The sequence below is a fragment of the Stigmatopora argus genome, chromosome 17 (genome assembly GCF_051989625.1).
Source record: "Stigmatopora argus isolate UIUO_Sarg chromosome 17, RoL_Sarg_1.0, whole genome shotgun sequence".
In the NCBI taxonomy this organism is placed as follows: Eukaryota; Metazoa; Chordata; class Actinopteri; order Syngnathiformes; family Syngnathidae; genus Stigmatopora; species Stigmatopora argus.
Window position 1 is genome coordinate 1,217,501 of NC_135403.1, and position 19,796 is coordinate 1,237,296.

The 19,796-nt window shown below is 42.3% G+C and overlaps 1 protein-coding gene across 8 annotated transcripts in view; it reads right to left on the minus strand.

Annotated features, from left to right (window-relative positions):
* gtpbp8 (GTP binding protein 8) overlaps positions 1–19,796 on the minus strand; it is a 68,409-nt gene that overhangs the window by 34,435 nt on the left and 14,178 nt on the right. For 3 of the 8 annotated variants that reach the window (XM_077624886.1, XM_077624885.1, XM_077624884.1), the window contains exons 3-6: positions 17,112–17,244; positions 7,165–7,353; positions 6,869–7,022; positions 5,639–5,737 (exon numbers count right to left, since the gene is read on the minus strand). In XM_077624886.1, the coding sequence (XP_077481012.1) occupies positions 5,639–5,737; positions 6,869–7,022; positions 7,165–7,289 (378 nt within the window). In that variant the 5' untranslated portion in view covers positions 7,290–7,353; positions 17,112–17,244. Of the gene's footprint in view, positions 1–5,638; positions 5,738–6,868; positions 7,023–7,164; positions 7,354–17,111; positions 17,245–18,154; positions 18,399–19,796 lie in introns of those variants that run through there. The other 5 variants (XR_013305978.1, XM_077624883.1, XM_077624889.1 and 2 more) reach the window with 3 other exon arrangements.

The following is a 19,796-nucleotide window of genomic DNA, read 5'->3' on the forward strand; positions in this document are numbered from 1 at the left end:
AATCACCCCCGCGTATAAGCCATACCCTTAAAATTGCATTAAAACCGTTGAATTTTACATTTTCTCCTGTATAAGACGCCCTCGACGCAGTCGAGATGTGCATGCTGCTGAAGAGGATGGACGAGTTGACATCATGGGCCAGGATGAAAATCAAACCCTCCAAATCCCGTAGTCTGGCACTCAGTCAGAAACGACAACACCACCTTCCTTTATCGTTGGGGGAGAAAGAATCCCGCTCCTCTCTGAGAAACCCATCAAAAGTCTAGGGATGCAGTACACCGCAGAGCCGTCTGATGAACAGATGGAGAGGACCATCATGAGACAATTTAGTGATGGCCTGTCAAGGATTGACCTGAGCCAACTCCCCGGAAAGTTTAAGGTCTGGAGCTCGATCTCCTCATCCACTGTGAGCAAGATGGAAAAGCCAATTCATTCATCAGGAAGTGGCTAGGTCTACCACGGTGCCTTTCCGAAACGGGCCTCTTTCGAAGGAATGCACTGCAACTGCCATTGGAGTCTATCAGTCTGGGCTACAGGAGAGAGAAATCTAGGCTGGTTCTCAAGCTAAGAGAGTCCATTGACCAGTCAGTAAGGAACGCCAACGTCAAGGTTCTCATTGGCCGGAGGTGGAACGCCGAGGCCAAAGCTGACCAATCTATCAATAGACTGCAGCATCAGGAGATCATGGGCAGAGTTCAGGCAGGGAGAGCAGGGCTAGGATGGGGAGAAGCACAGCGATTCTGGTCCAGAGCTAACCGTAAGGAGAGGAAGGAAATGGTGGTGGAGGTGACAAGGATGGGGGAAGAGCGCTACAAGATGAAGGCCGTGTCGCAGGGAAGCTCTAAATTGGACACTCTAAATTGCCCCTAGGTATGGGTGTGAGCAATGTTCCCTCTAAGCTGCGCGCGTGCACAATTGTGCACTACTCTCGTCTTCTCTGCGCAGCAGCAATCATATGGCGCGCAGTAAAAAAAAAAATCCGATTTTTATTTTTTTAATTTTTTATTTTTTATTTTTATTTTTTATTTTTTATTTTTTTACCCCTTTCCCCATGATGGCGCCGTTTAAGCGGCAGCCAGTGGCAGTAGCTCTGTCCACTCTTATGTTTTTCGTGTTTTACAGCATGTTTTACATGAAAAATTAGAGGGAACATTGACATGCACCTGCTTGTGGCAGGTGTGATACTGGTGTGCCCATAGCGAGCAATGATGATGTCGTGATTGGATGATTCGCCTAAAGACGTTTCGCCGACGGACGTTTGACAGACGGACAGGTCGCCGAATGAACGTTCGTTCAAACAGCGTTTAATGATTAAATACAAATACTAGTATTTGTTAGTTTAATGATTAAATACAAATACTAGTATTTGTATTTAATCATTAAACGCTGTTTTCAGCTGGATTTGACCGAATTTGAGAGCATTTTGAGCCGTTTGGCGAATGGACGTATATGGACGTTTTTTTGCCTCCATCGCAACATCATCGCGACATTTTACCAAGGAATTCACTTCCCTGGGCTCGGTTCTAATGTCGAAAGAGCTCCAGTATTTGTATTTAATCATTAAATGCTGTTTTAGGATGGATTTGACCCGATTGCTGTCATTTTATGGCTCGGTTCTGCTGCATCTGCCCACCCAAGAGTGCTTATTCCCGGATTGCCATGCCCGCCCAAGAGTGCTTATTCCCGGGCTGCCATTGATGGTAGACTAACATTGAGTTTTACTATAATTTGGACAACACCGGCGGCGGGCCGGATTAAAAATCCTAACGGGCCGTAGATGGCCCGCGGGCCGAGGTTGAAAAACTTTTACACACACGATCCGGGGGCGGGGCGAGCGTGCGAATCCCGTTTCGGCGAAACATCCGTTCGGCCGAATGAACGTTCGGCGGAACGTCCATTCGGCGACCTGCCCGTCTGTCAAACGTCCGTCGGCGAAACGTCTTTAGGCGAATCATCCGAATACCGATGATGTCGCTCACACTGGTACTCAGTGCGCTCAGGGAGGTTGTCTTTCTGCTCAGACCAACGAAAAATTAGAGGGAACATTGGGTGAGTGTGCATGGTTGTCTGTCTCCTTGTGCCCAATACCTCAATAATAATAAATCCTAACAGTACCCCCCTTCTAATGGACGGATCCTAGACGTCCCAAAGCCGAAAGTCCATGAAAAAGAAAAATGCTGGCAGAGAGGGCTGGTGGGACCGCAAAACGTAGTCTGGCGGGCGTCCGCGCTGGCCAGTCCAGCGGGCGTCCGAGCCGGCCAGTGGCGAGGCGTGGGATTGGCCAGAACGGGGACGCTGGTTTGCGGCTGCGACACGAGTGCGACTGGCGGGCCAGCCGGCACGGGGAATCTTGTGCGTGGCTTCGGCACGGGTGTGACTGGCGGGCCAGCCCGCATGGGGAATCTTGTGCGTGGCTTCGGCACGGGTGTGACTGGCGGGCCAGCCCGCATGGGGAATCTTGTGCGTGGCTTCGGCACGGGTGCGACTGGTGGGCTAGGCGGCACGGGGAATATTGTGGGTGGCTTTGGCATGGGTGCGACTGGCGGGCCGGCCGGTACGGGGAATCTTGTGCGTGGCTTCGGCACGGGTGCGACTGGCGGGCCAGCCGGCACGGGTGCGACTGGCGGGCCAGCCGGCACGGGTCCGACTGGCGGGCCAGCCGGCACGGGTCCGACTGGCGGGCCAGTCGGCACGGGTCCGACTGGCGGGCCAGCCGGCACGGGTCCGACTGGCGGGCCAGCCGGCACGGGTGCGACTGGCGGGCCAGCTGGCACGGGGAATCTTGTGCGTGGCTTCAGCACGGGTGCGACTGGCGGGCCAGGCCAGCCGGCACGGGGAATCTTGTGCGTGGCTTCGGCACGGGTGCGACTGGCGAGCCAGGCCAGCCGGCACAGGGAATATTGTGCGTGGCTTCGGCACGGGTACGACAGGTGGGCCAGCCGGCACGGGGATGCGGGGAGCTTGGACGGGCGAGGTCGAGCGAGGAGCTTGGACTGGTGACTTCGAGCGAGGAGCTAACTCAGCAGAAGCGGAAGGAGGGGCTGGACGTTCCAGCCCCTCCTTCCGCTTCTCCCTACGGCGCAGTGCTCGCCACCTCCTACGGGAGGACGGCATAGCATGCCGGCCGCCACGCGGTGGCCCATTGTAGATGACCAGCCGACACGGGGAAAAATCTCGCTGCTGCGCCTCCCCACAAAGACAAGACGGGAGGTGTTTGAAACTCCTACCTGAGCCCCCCCGCCGGCCGCCACGTGGTGGCCCATTGTTGATGGCCAGCCGACACGGGGAATCCAGGTCGGAGTAATCGGAGAAGACAGTGGGGTCAAGGTCCTCCGGGGGGTGTATCGAAGTCTGAATCGGCTGAGGGAATCACAGTCCGAGTCCGAATCTCCAGCCCACAAATCAATTAGCTCACGACCGTCCTTACAATCAGAAACATTTGAGTCCAAACACAGATAACTGGGGTGATCAACAGGGGGCGATGGAGGCCGAGGATTCTCCCTCCATTGAGGAAATGAATAGCTGGAGTTTGAATCCAGATAACTAGGGCGCTGAAAAGAGGGCTACGGAATTCGGATATTCTCACTTAGTCGAGCGAGTAGCCAGGAGCGACGGAGTGAGGGATGGGGCCAGTAATCGGGGAAGTATAAGCAGGGTGGCTGGCGTCGGCGAGAGCCTCGGCGCAAGGGTCGGTGGCTTCCCGCTGAGACCATGTAGTCGGATCGTTCTGTTATGTCTTTGAGAAGACGTCGGGGCGAGGATACAAGGAGTAGGACCCAATCGCAGGGAAGCAGGTGAGCACGAGGGAAGTAGTAATAATAATAATAATCGGACATAGGCCGTCGTCATCATCAACAACAAAAGCCTAATTGTCATCACACCCAGAAACTGCATTTGACGAAATTGGTAGTGCTTCTCCATAAGGTGCGTTTTCTCGGCAAAAGACCCAAATAAGTGATAGTTTCAAACTCATAATTTGGCATTCTGCTGTTATGGATACATCGCATCACCCCCCGAGCGGATCACTTACCTCTCACTGTCTTTCAGTTACCCTGAGTCGGCCAGTAGGAGGCAGATCACCGCCCAAACGTCTTTTCATATTACCTCACCCCGAAGTTATTACACAGAAGGGATTGTGTGTTTTGTTACCGCAAGTTTAGAGTTCTGATGGATGTGGGAAAAAAAACTGTCCTTAAGCCTATTTGTCCGTACTTTGTTGGACCTATAGCGTCTACCAGAGGGCAGCAGCTGGAACAGATTGTGATCAGGGTGGTATGGGTCCCCGATGATGTTCCTGGCTCTCCTGAGGTAACGAGGGCTGGCAATGTCTTCCAGTGAGGGCAGAGAGCAGCCGACGATCTTTTGGGCAGTGTTAATCACTTTCTGCATGGCCTTTTTGTCTGCTGCCGTGCTTCCAGCATACCACACTGTGATGCAGTATGCCAGGATGCTCTCCACAGTGGTTCTATAGAAGGTTGGTGTCCAAGTTGTTCCTCCTGAGTACCCTGAGGAAATGGAGTCATTTCTGGGCCTTCTTCACTACTGCCGTGGTGTTTGTAGACCAGGAGAGCTTATCCGTGACGTGGACCCCCAGGAATTTAAAGGACTGGACCCTGTCTACACATACTCCATTTATGAGGTGGGGCCAGATCTGTGCTGTGTTTGCGAAAGTCCAGGATTATTTCTTTAGTTTTTGTGGTGTTCACTGTGAGATTGTTCACCGAGCACCAAGAAGACAGTTTGTTGACCTGATGTCTGTAGGCCGACTCATCCCCTCCTGAGATGAGTCCGACCACAGTGGTGTCATCGGCAAATTTGATGATGGAGTTAGACTCGGCTGGTGTACAGTTGTATGTGTACAGGGAGTACAGAAGAGGACTGAGTACACAGCCTTGAGGGGAGCCAGTGCTCAGTGTAATGGAGGAAGAGAGGTGGGGACAAAGTCTAACAGTTTGTGGTCGGTTGGTTAAGTTCTTTATCCAGTAGCAGATGGAAGAGGATAGTCCAAGGTGGGAGAGTTTATCAGTCAGAATGTCCAGTTTTATAATGTTGAAGGCTGAGCTATAGTCAATGAAAACCATCCTCACGTAATTCCCATGGTGTTCCAGGTGGCTCAGTGCTGTGTGTAGAGCTACGGCGATCACGTCCTCAGTGGACCTATTTGCTCTATAGGCAAACTGGTGAGGGTCAACTGAGGGAGGGATTGTACAGAGCCGCCTTTTCTTCACAGATTCCGTGTTGTCTTTTTACGATGACTGAGTGTAGCGACGAAGTCTCTCCACTTTCAAAGCAGCCGCGGCGGCAGTTTCTCATGGTGTCTTTACTTATGTCCTCACAGGGTCTTTGTAGTGAGGTTGATGCCAAACAAAATTGGCCAGATACCAAGCCATGTTTGCACAATTGCCCCTGGGCCATAAAGCCCCCCAACATTCCTTATTGGAAGTGGAAAAATCGATCATTTTAAAAACTGTGGTCCGAATTCAAAAATCGAGCCCGGTAACATCGTAGAGACGTACATTTGCAATTGTTTGTTCAAAACCACATTCAAATTGGATGTACGGTGTTGTCTCCATTTTGTCTGATGTTAAAGGACAAACACACTAATCCACACACAGCTTATTTTTTTATGAATACTCACAGGTGTTTTGGAGATTCTGACATCCACATGAGGACTCAGTGAAAATAGACATTTAATAAGAGATGACTTTCCCACATTGCTTCGGCCAATGAAACACACCTGCGGATACAAACCAAGAACATAAATATAAAAGGGTTCAAGATAAACCTAGATACAAATCAAGAGATAATAGTTTTTTACAAATGGCACAGAGATAGCTTGAAAGTTGCATTGCGTGATTAGCAATTAAAAAGACAAATGACATTTTGGTGATGATCTGAATTTGGGCATAGGTTGTAGTATATTTACTCTGTTACAAATCATTGTGGCATCAATTGAATCATTCGTGCCCGACAATCCCCTGTTCTCTATTCTACAGGAAATTATCTGTTAACTAATTTAAGATCCATACGACTGTATACGATGTTGTTTTTTGCATTGAAATAAGACTGAAAACGTGTTGGTCGGCTTACATTCTGGGTCTAGACATACCCATTCTCAACGCTAGATGGAGCCAGATACCTTTAAAGCGAATGCTGAACACTGATGGTCAATTGAATAATTGAATGCCTTTATTGTCATTATACAAGTACGTATAATGGATTTAAGCCCGCCATACGACGATATCGCCTCACGATTCCATCTCCAGAACAGATTAATGGTGCAACCCAGGGGTCCAGTGTAGTTTAATTACATTTGCTGAGAATCCAAAGTTGTTATTTTACACCTTTTTTTAAATTTGTAACTAAAGTTTACATTTTGAAAAACTTTTTAAAACTAAAACAAAATGCCTGAAAATATACTCATATTTTTACTTGTATAATATTGCAGTATTTTAATGTGTATACAGTATTATTATTTTAATTTTACATTTTTAGATTCATATTTGGAAACAATGTTCACTTTTCAAGTTTCACAAAAGTTCATTGAGCATTTTGGATTTGTTGTTTTATGTTTTATTAATATAAAGCATTTTTATTTTCAATGAAAATGTTGTGATTCATGTCTGTTTTTAGGCCTATTAAAGTCAAAGTGGGTTGTCGTGAAATAACAATTTGTTCAGATGGACAAAAATGTGCTGAAAAAAAATACCAAACAAGGGCATGTTGAAAATTTCTACATGGTTTAGAGAGGCTAACTAAAAAAGTATTTAAAAAAAACACCAAAGTACACTAGATTTGACTCAATTTACATAACCCATTACAAATGACAACTGGTGAAAGAATATGGTTTAACCAAAACACTACTGACCTCAGGTTGTTTCAAACTAGGTGCGTGGTCCATCCTCTCTGCTGACACAAAATAGTCAATTTTATGGGACGGTGAGGAACAGAATAGCTTTTCAGCTTGCAAAAGCTCCTCAACACAGGGATGGAAGAGCTGAAACTGTGCCCGATCCACAGAGCTGAAGGCATATAGAAAATATACATCCATTTGTACCTCTATAATATTTGAACATTTGGTCTTTATACCAGGTAAACAGTCAAGTAAACGTAATAATATTTAATAAGAAAACGTAACAAACATTAAAAAAATTAAAAGATTACCTGTCCAGGTAAGTCTCCAAATCTTTAAAAGGGTAAAGTAAGCGCTTCACTTTGTTTGGGTAGCGAACTCTAGCCTCTTGCAGTGATGCTAACTTGTAAATTCTACGTTGTGCTAAAATGGACATCTTATTACCAAGTTGTAGCCAAGGAACAGGTCGCAGATAAATCCTTTTCCCTTAAAGATCAGACCTGCACAAAGAGAAATCGTTGCAGTTAGAATAATATCTTTCAAGCTTGATGTTAATTTTTGCAAAAAGACATTTTGGGAAAACCGATCTTGTGTTACCCATTTCAGCTCTAATCTGGATTGTCTTGGTCACTGGATGAACTTTTGGTATTGACCAAATACTTATTTTCCACCATGATTTGCAAATAAATTCTTTAAAAATCAAACAATGTGATTTTCTGGGGGGGTTTCCACATTCTGTCTCTCATGGTCCAGGTTTACCCATGTTGACAATTACACGCTTCTCTAATCTTTTCAAGTAGGATAACTTGCAAAATTGGTGGTTGACTAAATACTTATTTACTTGTTTCCCACTGTATGTTTTTTGTTATCGCTTAATAAGGGGAATTGCAATCATTAATAAGGGAAGCAATTGGCCGAGGTTGACTGGTATGAGTTTTATAAATGTACATGTGCTAAGAAAAAACTATATCAAGAAAAATGAAATGTATATATTGCTCACTAGTATTTTGTCTGAGTGATTAAAACAAGCAATGAGAAGACGTATCCTCTCTCATCTCATTTTTTGAACCGCTTATTCCTCGCTACGGTCGCGGGGGGTGCTGGAGCCTATCCCAGCTGACTTCGGGCCAGAAGCGGGGGACACCCTGAATTGGTGGCCAGCCAATCGCAGGGAACAAGGAGACAAACAACCATTCATGCTCACACCCATACCTAGGGGCAATTTAGAGTGTCCAATCAGCCTACCATGCATGTCTTTGGAATGTGGGAGGAAATTGGAGTACCCGAAGAAAACCCCCGCAGGCCCGAGGAGAACATGCAAACTCCACACAGGTGGCCCGAACTGGATTTGAACGTGACCGGATGTTTCGTCAACGGACACTTGGTCGACGGACACTTCGTCCCCGGACGTTTTGTCGAATGCTCTCAAAATTATAATCATGAGAGAAAGAGTTTGTCATTGCATTGACAATGTCAAAGCATTAATATCTCAATATCTAATATTAGAATTATCAATAAGTTGCGTATTATTGGCATGTGTGTACATGTTTTTCAATTTATGTGTTCCTGGAAATGTCCTGTTCTCGTGTGTGTACAGTGGTATACCTCGTCATACGACCGCTCGTCATACAAAATGCTCGTCTTACGGGGGAAATTTCGATCGAATAATTCGCCCGTGATGCGGTCAAAATTTCGTGATGCGACCAAGCCAGGTGGCCATGGCATTTTTTTTTTGCATATCTTTCGTGTATAACAATATTTACGAGCACCGGATGAGTTATTCAGACCAGGAAACGCACAACGCGCATGCGCGGGAAAAAGAGGGCTTTCTGGGTAATGAAGTATACTCATGCACACAACGCCGACAGGCAATGGCACTCAGAATAAAACGTTACCCACAATCAATACGTGGGTAAGCTCAGCTGCTGCATTTCCTGTTATTTTTATCTAATACGAGGAGTATTATATTACTTCTCGTTGGCTGCTCATAAGAACATCAGGGGCACTGGCTCGCAACAGCATCCCCGGTATCAACTCTATCATAGGCGCCGTTCGAGGGGATGCGAACACAGATGCTACAAGCTAAAAGGAGCCGCTAGCCAGCGCCCCCGAAGCTCCCATGACCAGCGGGGCGATCGCTGATAAAAGACTGCTGCTCGTTGACTGCTCATAAGAACATCAGGGGCACTGGGTCGCAACAGAATCCCCGGTAGGAATTCTATCATAGGCGCCGTTCGAGGGGATGCGACCACAGATGCTACAAGCTCAAAGGAGCCGCTAGCCAGCGCCCCCGAAGCTCCCATGAGCAGCAGTGCGATCGCTGATAAAAGACTGCGATTATCCGATTGTGAGGACATTTGTGTGCATCATTTTCGGAATATTTTGAAGGGAATAGTACGACAGCAAACAGCCCATAGATAGCGAACGTGAGGGTGGAGTGTTTGTTCTGTTTACGAGTGCGTTGTGTGGGAGAAAAAAACTAAGCCCCCCACCCCTTTTGTGCCCCTCTCCCCTCGGCGAAATCCGCCCAATTTTAGTTAGATTAAACACTTTATTTCTATTAAACCACTCGTTATTTATTACTTTGTCAATATATGGCGAATTATAAGAAATAAAACATTTTTTTAAATCCAATATCCTGTTTTGGTGTTTTTTTCAGAGAGTTGGAACGAATTAATTTGTTTCCCATTCATTTCAATGGGAAACTTCCGCTCGAGTTACGAGAATCTTGTCATACGAGCTCAGTCCCGGAACGGATTACGCTTGTATGTCGAGGTACCACTGTATAAACAAACTTGCCTCGCCCGTGCCCATCCCACATTTTATACTATTATTGTCATGTCCCAACACCTCTGTTAAAGTGGTTAGATCAGAACTTCCACGTAAGCCTCTGATACACTGAATTATATTATTTTTAACCCTTATAGAGCACTCATTTAACCCATCGGCTGCCATTGACGGCGGTAGACGTCCGATTCATGTTGACTGTGAGGTGCAGAGTACTCAGCACTCATTTAACCCAATGGCTGCCATTGACGGCGGTAGACGTCCGATTCATGTTCACTGTGAGGTGCAGAGTACTCAGCACTCATTTAACCCATCAGCTGCCATTGATGGCGGTAGACGTCCGATTCATGTTGACTGTGAGGTGCAGAGTACTCAGCACTCATTTAACCCATCGGCTGCCATTGACGGCGGTAGACGTCCGATTCATGTTGACTGTGAGGTGCAGATGAACCTTCATTCTCTCAATTTCTAAGTGAGAGAACTTGCAATACAGCAAGGTGTTGAAATACTTTATATGGTCATTTTTATCAAACAAATAAGTCTTAGTATACTTTTAGCCCGTGACGACGCCAGACAGCTCGCCAAACAGACACATCGAGACTAATTGTAATTTCTTGTAAACTGTGTGTGTGTGTATATGTGACATGCTAAACCCTCAAGTGTTTTTATTCATTTTAATTGTATACAATATCAATACCGTATCAGAACTTTGCGTTATATATCCACTAGATGGAGCTCTAATAACAGAAATAGCATCTGCACCTCACAGTCAACATGAATCGGACGTCTACCGCCGTCAATGGCAGCCGATGGGTTAAATGAGTGCTGAGTACTCTGAACCTCACAGTCAACATGAATCGGTCTTTTTCCGCCATCAATGGCAGCCGATGGGTTAAATGAGTGCTCTATAAGGGTTAAAAATAATATAATTCAGTGTATCAGAGGCTTACGTGGAAGTTCTGATCTAATCACTTGAACAGAGGTGTTGGGACATGACAATAATAGTATAAAATGTGGGATGGGCACGGGCTAGGCAAGTTTGTCTATACACACACGAGAACAGGAACGTTTTCAGGAACATATAAATTGAAAACCATGTACACACACGCCAATAATACGCAACTTATTGATAATTATGATATTAGATATTTAGATATTAATGCTCTGACATTGTCAATGCAATGACAAAGTCTCTCTCTCATGATTATAATTTTGAGAGCGAGAGATTACCTGGTTGATTGCTTTCAACAGTAAACTCTCTCTCTCTCATGATTATAATTTTGAGAGCGAGCGAATCCGGCGACGAATTGTCCGTCGATGAAATGTCCGGCGACGAATTGTCCGTTGACGAAATGCCCGGCGACGAAATGTCTGTTAGACGAACTGTCCGGCGACCAAACGTCCGTTCGACGAAACATCCAGGGACGAAGTGTCCGTCGACGAAACGTTCGAGTACCGGATTTGAACCCAGGTCTCCCACTATGAGGCCGAAGCACTAACCACTCTCGCCATTGGATTGCTCAAGACGTAACACTCGGTTCTGACTCATGGAGAAGCAGGAAGTTCAGCCAAGAAAGCCGCGGTGGAATACATTAACATCTTTGCCTCGGTTATCGCACAAGAAGGTTTAAATGTAGTGTAACGTAAGATTAAATTGTCTGTAATGAGTAATGTCACATTTTAGTATTGAAGATGATAACCACTAGATAGGTATTTGTTACATTGTGAGTGAAAGCTTCAAATCACATTATACTTGTATAATGACAATAAAAGCAATCAATTCAATTCAAATCAATCTGGTGAATTAGAACCAATAAAAATAAATCCATTGTAATATCCTTGTTATTGGTGTTTTTCAGAGGGTGGGAACAAATTTATTTGTATTTAGTTCATTTCTATGGGAAATGCTTTGGATTTTAGATACGAGTAAATCGTCTAAATCAGGGGTCAATTGTCAATTACTTGGATTTGATATAAAAGAAGCCAAAGAATCATCTGTGTTCCTTCGTCTCACTCTCTGACCGGAGTATCTGGGTAGATGAAGTCTCCCAGCGCTATCAAAGAAAATTGCAACGCTAAGCTAACTCACTAATATTGATTTTTTTTCATTGTATTTCTTGTTCGAAAGTGACAACTATTGGAGTAATATGAACCATCGAAAGAATTGAGATATTTTGCCATTAGAAGCAAAGTGGCTGCCACAACATCTTAAACGTCTGGTAAGAAAATTGTAATTTCTTTAATTAGAATAATTAGACTTATTTCTTTTTTCAAATTAAATAATTTGATAATTTGCAGTTACAAAGACAGGCACATTAACTTCCTTATGATATTGACCCTAATAATAATGTGCTTTTGATTCATACAGTATCTCAGAAATACCGCTTGTGATGATTTTTCTTAAGATTTTCCCTTCAAAGTAACACATTTGTAGTCCCTATTATAAAACCATGAATATGGAGGTGAAAATTGGAAATCAGGGGGGAAGCTTATACACGAGAAATTGTAAAGTTAAAAAATTTCAAGGGAACTTTCATTACGCGAGGGCGGCTTAGATGTAAGTAAATACGGTAGTGACATTTCTACCCACTTTTCATACCCACTATTCACTTCAACATCAAAAGATAAAAACAATTGGTAATGAATTTTAGGAATTAGTGGTCAGGTCAATTTAGTTACTTGCATATCAAATCATTTTGGATAAATGTAAAAGTGTTATCTAAATGCCTGTCTATTTCGGGATCCTCCTCTGCCTGTCTTGACAGTCAGGAACAAAGAAAGCATTCCTCCTTCTGGGCATCCCTACAGCGCATCCACCCAAAGCCAAAATGTGGCCATTTGTAACCCAGGCAAAGTTTCAATTTGCAAGGCAGAGCATTGTGGGATGAAAAACAAGGCTCTACTTCCATGAAAACACATTTTTCTTTCTTGTCCAAATAAATCTTACATTCTAATGTACTAGTGCTTGCTATAATAATATTAATTCATAATAATTTTGATAATAAAGTCTTGCTCTTTTGTCAAAGTCTCCCAATTTTAAGTCCCATTTATTCCTATTTTATAATTTGTTATAATTTTCACACTTTACGCAGGCTCAAAAATCTTCTTTCATTATTTTTCCAAGTCTAAACCTTATGATTTGGAAATATTTACCTTATCTGAATTGAAACAATTATAACAGTTTCTAAACATCTGACTTGTGGCATCCACAAGTGTATTAAATTAGAGTTATTTACAAGTGACCCCTGATGTAGAGCATTCTTCTTTGACAACACATTACAGTCAACTTTGATGAAGACTGAATCAAACTCCGCTGGAAATGTTCACGGTGCTCTCTACTAAAGACTACAACTCAAACTACAACTATAGGACCCCAAGATGTCCGCCAAGGTGCCTGAACGAAAAGAAGGATATAACCTGCTTTTTAATGAAAACAATGGAAAATATAGGACATTTATAACAATCAAAGTGTCATTCAAAATCAAGGCTACTCACGTTTGGCCAGTCTGAGCACGTTTAACTAGGTGAAGACGGCAGCGCCCTAGGTAAGATGGCTGTGCCCTAAGCAAGCAGTGAGTTTTTTCACGTTTTATGCAAGATACGTACGTTATTTTTCTTGAATTTTATTCATAGACGTCAAAATAAATTTTCTTTAGCGTTTTATCTGTTTATCTTTTCTCTATTTTGGAATAAATGACCGTATCGGCATTCACTTGCGTCATGACGTCACGGCGCACGCAACGGCGCCATTTTGTAGTGACGCCACGGCACACGCAACGGGGCCATTTTGTAGTGACGTCACGGCGCACGCAATGGCGCCATTTTGTAGTGACGTCACGGCGCACGCAACGGCACCATTTTGTAGTGACGTCATCGTGTCACGGCGCCGCAGTTTTTTTGCATGTCGTGTTTTTATGCGCATTTAAGTCATACCCTGGATTCAGTCATAATTTTTTTTGTCCGACAAAAGCGGCTTATATGCGAGTAAATACGGTAGATTTTTATTTTATGTCTAACTATTGAAAAAACATTGATTAAGAAAGTTTTATAGGAGATGATAGACAAACAATATACAAAGACAATGTAAATGTAATGTTAAAATTTTACAAAAAAGCTACTAGATTAGGGTATTTTTAATTTACGACAACTGAGTTTGATATGCAACACGATACAGATTATTGAATGAATTGGGACTTCTTGATTAGTATGCATTTTATAAGTTATGTGGTTTAATTGCTGTAAAGAGCACATTTATGTAATCAGGCTTAAAAATGAAACCTGACAAACAGGGGTGGTTAAATTTTAATGGTACAAATCTATTAAGAATTATAAATGTATACATTTGTTTCTGAATATTAATTGATGTGAATGTAACTGTTGCAGAGCACGAGAAAGCTGTTTTCCTGAGGAAAAAGGAGCCCGGTTTGCCTTTTGTATTTTTCATATTTTTAGTTTACACGATTTTTGTTTGTATCATTTTATTGTCTTATAATCAAGTCTTCTTTTTATGTTCACTGGAAATAAGAAAGGAAATTGCATATGCAGGAAGTCAGTGTGACTATTTATTACAGTTAAAAAGTTTTGATTTGGTGTAAGTTTAGTTCATTTGTGTAATTGCAGAAAGGAAAAAACAAATATAGTTCTCGATCTTAACAAGGAAGCAATGATCATAATAGAATACCAGCTAGTATACTTACCGTATTTACTCACATATAAGCCGCTTTTGTCGGACAAAAAAAGATGACTGAATCGAGGGTAGAGCTTATATGCGCATAAAAACACATGCATGAAACTGCAAGTTGACGACGATGATACGATGACAAAATGGCGCCGTCGTGACGTCATGACGCAAGATAATGCGGCAATATACGGCCATTTATTTCAAAATAAAGAAAATGTATTTTGACGTCTATGAATATATTTCAAGGAAGAAAAAAATGTATCTTGCATACAACGTGAAAAAACTCACGTTCCCGTCACTGCTCGCTCGGAGCACGGCCATCTTACCGTTGTGAAACGTGCTCAAACTGGCCAGACGTGAGTACACTTACTTGTGTCTACTACTGCTCGCTCGGTGTGCCGCCATCTTACCGTAGTTAAACGTGCTTTGACCGTAGCTTTTACCATGTCAGCACATCACAATATTTAAGGCTGATCGAAGGTCTTTCGGTCGATCGTTAAAATATAATCCTTGATACCTACGTATTATGTATTGTATTTTTTCACCCAGGGACTTGGTGAACACTACGTATAGCGCTATGGGCATATTTCCTGGTTGTGCTTACGTTACTTCCTTTTTGAATTTGTTTATGTGCAAACAACATCCTCCCTTTCGGAACACAGAAAAGAAATGATTGTACATTTGTGATTATGAAATAAACAAAATCACGCTTTTATTTTTTTATTTTTTATTTCTTGTTCGAAAGTGACAACTTCATTAAAAAGCATTCGGTTCTCATCAAGATAGACTTATTTCTTTTTTCAAATTGAATAATTTGATATTTTGCATTTAAAAAGACAGGCATATTAACTTAATATATTGACACTAATAACATGCTTGATTCATACATTGTCTCAGAAATACCACGTGTGATATTTCTTAAGATTTTCCCTTCAAAGTAAGACATTTGTACTCTCAATTAAAACCATAAATATGGAGGTGAAAATTGAAAATCCGGTGGCAGTTTATACGCGAGAAATTGTAAAATTGAACAATTTTAATGGTGCGGCTTATACGCGCAGGCGGTTTATACGCGAGTAAATACGGTAATTTTGACTGATTAGGAATTTAGATTTTCACAAACTATAGTGATGAAATAAGTAAAAATATTGTTATTTTTGTTTATTGGTGTATTAAGACAATTCAAATTGAGAAACACGCTAAATTTTTTCAAGTGACCAGACACATTATTCTCCAAAATTTGAAATGTTATGTACTCCATTATGATAAGTGATATAAAAGAGAAATGGATGAATAAATGAATGTACTTTGTTACTGTGTTAATATGACTAAATTGACATGTTACTGTTTTTTGCGTAATAATGATTCGTTACATTATGTTACATTTGTTATAGGAATTTGAAGACAACTGCTGTTTGAGCAACACATGGAGATATTTAGGCATAAGAAGCTGTGATTGTCGCACCTCGAGGGGTTCAAACCCACATCCTGGCACCGGCAGTAGAGGATTTACAACTCCTGATGAAACAGTCTGAGTTTTACTCCCGCCGTGCCGTAAACCTGGCCTAAACATGCAGGCCGTGTAGCCTACCCGCGCATTCCAAGCATTACGGTAAATCCATTCAAAACATCCCAAGGGAGTGGCAAGGCATTTGACTTCCGTGTGCTCGCAGCGCTATTAACCCTCGAATACACTCTCAATACTCAAAGAAACAGAATATTAGAGCTATACAGAGGAAATGCCTGAAGTGAATGACAACACAATGCGGGTGTGAACGCTTGGAAAATGGACTGAAGCCATGGATCGAACACAATTTAACAGCTTTGCTAACAGATTCCTAACGGATAGCCAACAAGTAGTTCGGGCAGACAGCATCCCACAAGTTACGTGACGCTTTGGAATGAATTGTCGATGCCGATATAACAGCAAAATCAAATGCTTGGGAATGTCGCTAGTTACAATGGATTGTGGATGACTGGGCTCAAGTGTCGGCCACCACTGTTGTTCGAGCTTTCGCCAAAGCTGGAATCAAGTTCTCGGAATACACAACTCTTACTGACATTGGAGCCTAGCATGTTAAACGCCCAACTCTTTATTTCAGAGTGTACCTTTTACCTCAATAAAGCATTATCAAACTTAGTTGTGCTCGTGCTGTCTTTAAAAAAAACACGCTAGCGGCTAGCCTAACATACGCTAGCAGCTAGCATAACACACGCTAGCGGATATAATAACATATGCTAGTGGATAGCATAACATACGCTAGCCTAGTGGCATGCTAGCGCCCTTTCAAACGAAGTGTCCTATGCGTTGACAACACCCGCAAATGAGACTGCGCCCTATCACACGGTGCGTTTTATAGGTGTGAAAATACGGTAATAGATTGGTATCTTTTGATTTCATTTTTGTGTGTGACAATGTTATATGATATTTTAGAATCTGCATTTTTATTCATTTGTTTAATTTGATTCATAAGGCTCCGAGGAGTGGAGGATCTTTGTTTATTCAGGTATAAATGTCATATACTGTTGAATTCTATCATAGGCACTATTGATTACTCATCTATACAAAATTAGCATTGCTTTTGACAATCTTACAAAATGGAAACAATTGGTGTTTTTTTATTGGTTCTTTTACTACTTTTTATTCTTCTCGTTTTTTACTTCTTAGTTGCTGTATTGTTGCATGTATTCAAGCTATGATTAGGAGATTTATTTTAGTTCGAAAAACACGAATGTTTCTGCTACTTAATCATTCGTTGTGTATGATTTACTCATTCAGTGTTCTCCTACCGTCTCTCCTTCACATGATTATTTTGATGGTTGTTCTTATGGAAGATTATGAAATAATGCTGGTGACCCGTGGTTGATTCACTGTGAATGTGGACTTTTGTTGCTGACGGACCCAGACTGAGATTGAGGACCGCTGGAAGAAGAGGAGAAAGAGTTACGAAAAGAAGAACTTCAAGTTGCGGACCATCTGGTCGAAAAGGATTTGATTTTTATATTTTCTTTCTAGTTTTTTGTCACCATGATGAAATGATGTGTAAAGTATGTTTTTTTGCGAAAGTTTTTTTTACCACACTGAAGGTTTTGATATGTGTTAATTATATTTTTTTCCTCTGCGCAAACAGGTGGTCTGGTAGTAATTATTTGTGATAAAATCTGACTTAAAAGTTTGTGTACCAAAGTTATAGCCACTAATTTGATCATTGTGTGTGGGCAGAGTCTTCACAACAATGTGTGAAAAACAGCAGGTAACTCTGGGTGTTTGTTGTATAAACAATTTAGCTGTGTTCTGGCAGTTGTGAAACTTTTACTAATTTGATCATTCCTGGCCTGTCTAGACATGCTGTTCCTATAGTTGAAAGAAAGGTGTTATATTCTGAGAATATTTTACCTCAACAAATGTTTAGGTCAACGCTCACTTTGGGTGGAGGCAATGAAGGCTTTAAAAATTGAGTCAGAATAACGGGAATCTCGCCTTTTATCGAGCCAATAAAGATAACTGGTCATGGAACCTTCAATAATGTCTTGTCTATATTTTTGTTAACACTTGTCTCACCAGATCTTTCAGAACAAAGAAAAGAACATCCCACAGTCTCTATGTGCCCGACGACTGACTAGTTTGCCTTTCGCCAAAGTCAGCTGGGATAGGCTCCCGCAAATCTCCGCAACTCTTACGAGGATGCGCGGTACCGAAGATGAATGAAAGAATAAAAAATAAGAAATTGGTAACCAAACCACGAGGGGTCGGGGGGCCATCATATGGAGGCATCTTTATATGCACATGCTATATCAGTAATTAAAACTTTAGGAATTAAGTTATTACTCACGTGTATGATGTCTGTATGGTGTCTAATATTTTAGTAAAACCAATTTGTATTATTAAAGCCTTGCCTAATAGATCGTATCAAAATAAATAGCGTAACAGCGCTCAGTGAAACTTGGGTCCAAGCTCAAGTAAGTCCGTGGGAAACAAGAAAAAAAAAAACAGTTCTCACGAGGTTCCCATCTGAGAAATGAGAAATATATTGGGGATGTATTATTATTACTAGTATAATTATTACTATTTTTACTACTATTATCATTATTATTATTACTATTATCATCATTATTATTACTATTATCATCGTTATTATTACTAGTATTATCATCGTTATTATTACTAGTATTATCATCGTTATTATTACTAGTATTATCATCGTTATTATTACTAGTATTATCATCGTTATTATTACTAGTATTATCATCGTTATTATTACTAGTATTATCATTGTTATTATTACTAGGATTATCATTGTTATTATTGCTAGTATTATCATTGTTATTATTACTAGTATTATCATTGTTATTATTATTACTAGTATTATCATTGTTATTATTATTACTAGTATTATCATTGTTATTATTATTAGTATTATCATTATTATTATTATTACTAGTATTGGATTGGATTGGATAACTTTATTCATCCCGTATTCGGGAAAATTTCCAAACAACCTGTTTGGGGATGTTATATACCAGACCTGCAGAGAGGGGTTCGGTGAAATTGCCTTCAATAATAATAATAATAATAATAATCGGACATAGGCCATGTCGTCATTACCACAACACAAAAAGCCTACTTGTCATCACACGCAGAAACTGCGTGTGACGAAATTGATGGTGCTTCTCCATAAGCTACGTTTAATCAAGCTGAAGACCAGCCCAAATGACAGGGGGAGGAGGGAAAAGGAGATCGCCCAGCTTGTGCAAATACGCCGACAACTCCGCAAGAACTGGAGGAAGGCAACCGAGTCAGAGAGAAAGGGTCTGAAAGTTCTGTGGGAAGAGGTCAGGCAAAGACTATCCAGGCTTTGCAGAGCTGAACGCATCCGCAAGCATAGCAAAAGGAAGCAGAAAGAGCGAGCCAGCTTCTACAAGGACCCCTTCAAGCACATCAGAGCACTGCTGGAGGAGAAGAAGGCCTGAAAGCTCGAGACCACCAGGGAGCTAATGGAACAGGATGTCAGAAGGCAGTACAGCAATGAACTAAGAAACGTCCCACCAGGAACACCAGGGTAAATACCCTGGCCCTCACCACCGACGGCTGAGTTTAACATCAAGGCCTCCCAAGCTCAGCAAAGTTAGGCAAGCAGTGAAAAAGGCAAGGTCCTCATCAGCACCGGGCCCTAATGGAGTCCCCTACAAGTTATATAAAAACTGCCCCCAGGTATTAGAGCTACTCTGGTATCTAATGAGAACTGCTTGGAAGAAGCAGCTCATTCCATCGGAGTGCCCAAGGGCTGTAGCGCGGTCTTCATGCCGAAGGAAGCGAATTCCTAAGAAATAGGCCAATTCAGAAGCATCGCCCTACTAAACGTAGAGGGGAAGATCTTCTTCACGGTGTTAGCGAGAAGGATGTCCACCAACCTTCCAGAGCACATGTGTCAAAGTGGCGGCCTCGGGGCCAAATCTGGCCCACCGCATCATTCA